At 35.8% G+C, this 6,144-nt stretch overlaps 1 protein-coding gene across 1 annotated transcript; it reads right to left on the reverse strand.

Moving 5' to 3' along the window:
* Positions 1-2,082: 2,082 nt before the first annotated feature.
* On the reverse strand, positions 2,083-4,658 carry LOC106323166 (putative FBD-associated F-box protein At5g56440). Its single transcript, XM_013761324.1, has 3 exons — positions 4,655-4,658; positions 2,676-3,625; positions 2,083-2,577 (listed from the first exon to the last, which is right to left on the reverse strand). Exons 1-3 carry the CDS (start codon positions 4,656-4,658, stop codon positions 2,257-2,259), a joined length of 1,275 nt encoding a protein of 424 aa, XP_013616778.1. The 3' UTR covers positions 2,083-2,256.
* Between the last annotated feature and the right edge of the window lie 1,486 nt (positions 4,659-6,144).

A 6,144-nucleotide genomic window follows, 5' to 3' on the forward strand; every position in this document is an offset into this window, starting at 1 on the left:
TCAATTAATAATATAAACTATGCTTTTTGGTATTTTATTTGACCATTCAGAAACTGGGAGTTTTTTTTTCTGCTAATTTCAGACTGTTAGGGACTTATATGATAGTTGTTCAAAAAATAAAATAAAAAGGGGACTTATATGATCATATTCCCCTAATTAATAATAATATTCCCGAAAAATGTGTAAAAAATAAATCATCAAAATTTTCTTAACGCATTGCATGAAATGGCTACAAAGGAAAAATAATCATTTTCGACAAAAATAAAATCATAGTGAAAAATAGAAAAGGAATGAGAAAAGTGAAGAAGTTGACGGTTGAACAACGGTCGCCAATAGGAAATTACTATAGTACCCCTTAAGAGATTATAAAACAGAGTTTGAACACCTCACTTTCTTTTTTTGTTCGCTCTCTTCCTCTCGCAACTCGAAGAAGCGCTTTCGTTTCTTCTTCGCTCTCTTCCTCTCGAACTCGAAGTTTTACAGAAGCTAGGTTTCTGACATCGCTAACCACAAAATCGGTAACTAAATGCAATTTCTTTGGTTAATCTTTGATTCTTTTTGACGACCGGATCATAGTGAAATAGAAAATTACGATCTTTTCTTTAGTTGGTTAGTTAGGTTTACGCGTAGATCAAGTTAGGTTACGCGATCGTCTTTCTGAAAGATTGTTTCAGTTTGAATCGATTGATCATGGCAAAGTTCCTTTTCTTTTTTGCTAAGTATCAATCTTCTTTGATAATGTGTATAGGTATGGATAACCAAGCGAAATGCTGCCTGGGCGCAAAGATCCAGAAAACAGAAGAACAGGTGTTTGAGGGTGGATACGTGATTCATGGGAAGGATGAGAACGAGAGTCTAATCAAATTTACGTGCTCGGAACTTGATCTTCAAAATTGTAAAGATGTTTACGAAGCTTTGGACAATTTCGTCGGAGGAGTCGACAAAAACACAGTATTAACTCTGACCCTTTTCTTGAATTTGATGATATGCTTGTATAGCTAAGGTTATGATAGATAGATATGTTTTTAAATTGGCAGGTGAATCTGAAGGAAAACGAAATGGACGAGGCATCACTTATGATGATCAAGGTTTGTGTTGATAGTGATCATGATAAAATTTGCACATAAAGAAGCTACCTTTGAAAGCTTTAAGGTACACGTACGTTATACTTCTTCGTGTTCTTTAATACTGAGATCCGTATATTTAATGAGCCAAAAAAAACCATCGTTTTGTTTTATAGGATGATGTGGCTGAATACTTTGGCGTTGAGGAGCATCGCCTCCGGTTCTACACTTCCGAAGCTGCCTCAAGTCTCGTTCTCTCAAGAAGCTATTCTGCTACAGTAGAGCAAGTGGTCAAGTCTGATACAGTGTTGGTCAAGTTTGATACAAAGCCAGGATTAACCGGTATCTGTGACCTGTGCCCAAGGGTCAATTTAGATGATGTCCTGGATATGGAAGACTATGGGCGAGAACCGAGAGTCATCAAACCAAAAGCAACAAAAAGGCCATCCAAGAGGTACAACAAGTAGACAAACAAGCCTTCTTTGTCAGATCCTGGTTGCTTCATCACCATCTTAACTCAGCCTATTTGCACTATCTTCTTCCTCTCTATGTTGCCATTTTGAGATTTGTCAATGGGGTCATCACTTGCATTGTAAATGAATAATAGCATTGTAAATCAGAAAAGAATAACACAATAATTCAGGCAGGAAACATGTGTCATATTGTTATTGTTTTTGACTATATTTGTTTTACAAGAGCTCTGAAGTACATAATCTTGCAAGGTGGTAAACTGGTAACTGGTAAATATATGTAGAAAATGGAATAACCAAATTCTATATCATTATTTATAAGGCAAGGGGGATGGTGCCTAAATGTGATAAGTAATGTGCCTAAAATCACTTGCGCCACACAATTAGCTAACAGAAAAATGGACAGACAAAACTAGCACAGAACCAACGTCCAATGTCTCATACCAAGGATTTGATCACCGTGCTTGGTTATGCTTTAGTTTCTGATGGTTTAATCAGAAGAACGCAATGCTCAGTTTCATCCTGAGAAATGTGATGCGACTCGTTTAGCTGAAAGAAAAATCCAATTAAATATCCAAAACGAACCATAAAATAAAGAGATTGGTTCTCACAAAACAAAGTTTGAGATAAGACATAGACATAAGAAGAATTAAAAAGCAAGAAGTGAAAGAAACCAATCACTTGTTCAAAAAAAAAGAAAAAAAAAAAAAGAAAGAAACCAATCACAAGGGCACAAACTCAAGCCGACATGTGCTACCACAACTCATCCTGGACTTCAAGTCTATCAGTGTACGGTATTTCTCCCTCAAATTGGTGATTTTTCGGTATAATGTCATCTTCTTTAGGTGTTTTGACTTGTCTAAAATGTAAATCGCCGCTTCTTTCTCTGCTTCTGTTCCTCTGTACCCAACCCACTCAACACTTTCGAGACTAGACACCAAACATTCAGGAACACAACACGGTTTCTCCCATTGAACTTCAAAACCCCTTTGTGCTTCAAAATCCCACTGAGGCACACACTCTCTGAACATGCCGCAGTTTTTCTGAGATATCAACAAAATGAAAAACAAAAATATATAAGTATGGGGGAAAAATAAAATAAAGTGGAAGCATTATTTATGTATATAGCAAGATAACTTACTCGACTTAACCTCAAAACTCGCAGTTTAGGGGAATGTCTTAGTACAAGAGACAACCAATCTGAAGAGCAGTTAGTGCATAGCTCTAGATACTCGACCTGACAGAGAAATTCAAAAGATTTTGGCGTCGTGGCTGCTGAGGTAAGACATAAGGAAAGATGTTTGGCTGAAGTTAGACATCCCATAAGCTTCTCGGAGTCCTCTTGTCTAATCTTGATTTCTGCCTTAACCAGCTTAGGCATTTTCACTAATGAACGGAAGTGACAAAATTTATCCAAAACTTTCAAGGTCTTTAGAGCAGGAGCATTAACGACATACTCGCAGTCGTATTCTAACCCATCGCTATCTGGTCTTTGCATGATGTACAAGTTTTGCAATGACGGGATCGCAATTGCGAAGGTTGTCACACCGTCCTCCGACCATCGACATACAGTCAGCGTTTCGAGGATAGGGCAAGCGGATAAAAGCCTATGAACGAGTCCATCCCCAGAGACGAATTTGACACATACAAGGGACAGAGTCTTGAGTGTCTGGAGAAATACTGTCGAAGGAATATCGCAAATCGACACTTGTTGGAGACATAAAATCACGGGTCCTTTACATGTAAATAAACTCCTAGGACACGGCAGCATGGAAGTGCGGCGGAAACCGTAACGACGAAGCTCGAGATCACGAACCTGTCTAGCTGCTGCGATACTAACCCATCTTTCGTTTTCTTCAGGTTCATAGCTATTCTCATCGAGTCTGAGGTGGAGTGTTTCTAGAACTGGAGCCTTGCTTAGCGTCAGAAAGTTGTTGATCAAATCTGAACTTGACGCGTCAAGCCTTGGAACAAGTTTCCACAGAGAACGCCATCGTTTTGACACAAGACTAGTACCCACAACTTCTTTCGTATTCTCTATCAATGACAGTATGTTTACGAGCAAATCGTCACTCAGCTCACATATAAATGCTCATATTTAAACGAACCAACCCCTCCAAACTCGATATATATAAATTCGAATTTGCCTTGGATTCTATTGGGAACCAGATCGAATCCTAGCAAATCTACAAAAATAATTCGTAAATTTTATGAGAAAAATATCTAACCTTTCTTTTTAATAGCGAAAATAAAAGAGCTAACCTTTTTCTTTCGTCTGTCTCGTAAACAAGCTTTGATCTCTCTTCCAGAGATTATGTTTGGTTTTTCTTCTTTTTTCTTCGGCCATTCATTATATATTAAAAACCCAACTGGGCTATTAATTAAAGAAAATAAGATAAATCTTTACCAAGTATATCTATTCAATTATGTTTTACAATTTCCTCAACCAACAATGAAATAATAGATAATTTATTTTTATAAAAAATAAATAAATGTTAAAGAGCGGAGAAACAACAACATAAAAGGATAATTGGCAATAATTCAAAACAAATTATTGGAAATATGATTTTAATTATCCCAACAAAAAGTCCTTTAACATATGGTATCATGTAAGGTACCCTTATCCAAAATATGTTATGTTATTCGTACTGTATGAAAAAAGAAAATAAAAAGTTTAATGGATATTGTCAAGTACATATCAAAAGTGTACTTATGTTAAGTACCTCCCGTAAAATCTAGAGTCTCAAAAGTGTATCTTAAGTCAAGCACAAAACAATCTAGAGTCTTATAAAAAGTACAAAAGATGAGACATGGACGTCTTTGTCTTGACCATTCCGTAATATTTTACTTTGCCAACTAAGAGAAAATAAAAATGCCGAAGAATGCGTCTGTAAAGTTTAATTGGGTTAAAGGACGGTGTGGGCTTAGTTGGGGCCCAATAGCGTTAGTCCACAGTTATAACATGTCCATAGATATGTGATAAATAAAAATAATGCATTTGTAATTTTCTGAACAGAACATTTCCATAACGGAAAAACTAGAAATGTGTTATTGATAGTATGAGTTTATTAAATTAAATATACAGAAACATATTTCAGAACCTATTTCGCATAAATTTACCCATAATTTAAAGAGATTTTTAAGAGCAATTTTCGATACATGGTAGCTGAAAATCATGGTAACTAGTACTACATATTTCTTAAATCAATGACAGTATCTTCCTGAGATAATCGTCACTCAGCTCACATATACTGCTCATATTTAAACCAACTAACCCTCCAAACTTGATATATTAAACTGATTTTGCCTTGGATTCAATTGGGAACCAGATCGAACCCTAGTAAATCCAGAATAAGAATCACCAAAACTTCGTAAATTTTATGAAAGAAATACTTTTAATCGGGAAAATAAAAAGAGCTAACCTCTTTCTTTCGTTTGGCTTGATTTCTCTTCCAGAAATTAGGTTTGGTTTTGATTAGCTCAGTTCAGATAATCCATTGTTTTGGTTAAGATAAGTCTTTACCAAATCACTTAATATATTTTCAATTATGTTTTACAATTTCCTCAACCAGCAATGAAATAATTATATTCCTTCCCTTAAAAAACGTTTAATAGTTAAAACAAGAAAATAATATGATTTAATAAATGATTTAACAAATTATATTCAGATTATTATTTATATATATAAAAAAATGTTGGTCTCTCTCCTGTGAAGAAACCTCAGCGCCATGTCATTAAGTCGAGTGTCCTGGTCTCGACACATGTCCGTCAACTCCAAAGTGATGCGTTTCAATTAATGGGGTAAGTTTAATTTGGGCTTGCCAAAAAACCAAGAAGTTTGACTTAGGATGGACCATACAGCAAGACTATTATTTTTAAAGTTGGTTTGTACGAAAAACATTATTTGACTTAGGTTATGACATGTTTCTTCTTCCTCCCGCTGAGAAAAAACTGCGGCGTTACTGTTCTCTGTTAGATTTATTAAATACAATTAATGTTTTCATTAATATCACCGACCCACTCATCCAAGACGTCTCATTCCAAACATCTCCTTTCTCAAATTGTTGTGGATTTACACCTATAAATAAGTGAGTTCAATTCAGTGAAGATCATCACTTTTTCCTTCTAAATCATTCCGTAGATTTCTACAGTCTTTTTTCGATTGTCGGCAACAAATTATTTTGTATTGATAGCTGCTTGATTATGAAACAAATGTTGCTGTAGATTTGCTTGATAATCAGCTAGATTCTGTTTTCCAGTGATTTATTCCCACCGGAAAACCAGTCTCCGATCTAATCGAGGAATATTTCGAGACTTTGTTCTTAATTCTCTCATGTCTTGCGATTGATAGACTCTACAATCAGGAATAAAATCTCTGGTCTTCGGGATTCTAAACCTAACCTCTCCTCTTAGTTGATGCGAGTTTGGTACTTTACCACCTGATGCTTCCTGGTTTGCCAATTTAGCAGATGATTTCTTTCGTGCACTCCATCTCTCGGATCTTCGTCAATCTTCGACAAAACCAAAGTCTGCATGTATTTTCCAGAATTGACTTTTCCTCTACTTGATTGGGTTTTGATGGGCCTCTACTTGATTGGGTTTTGATGGGC

This window comes from Brassica oleracea, chromosome C2 (genome assembly GCF_000695525.1).
Source record: "Brassica oleracea var. oleracea cultivar TO1000 chromosome C2, BOL, whole genome shotgun sequence".
In the NCBI taxonomy this organism is placed as follows: Eukaryota; Viridiplantae; Streptophyta; class Magnoliopsida; order Brassicales; family Brassicaceae; genus Brassica; species Brassica oleracea.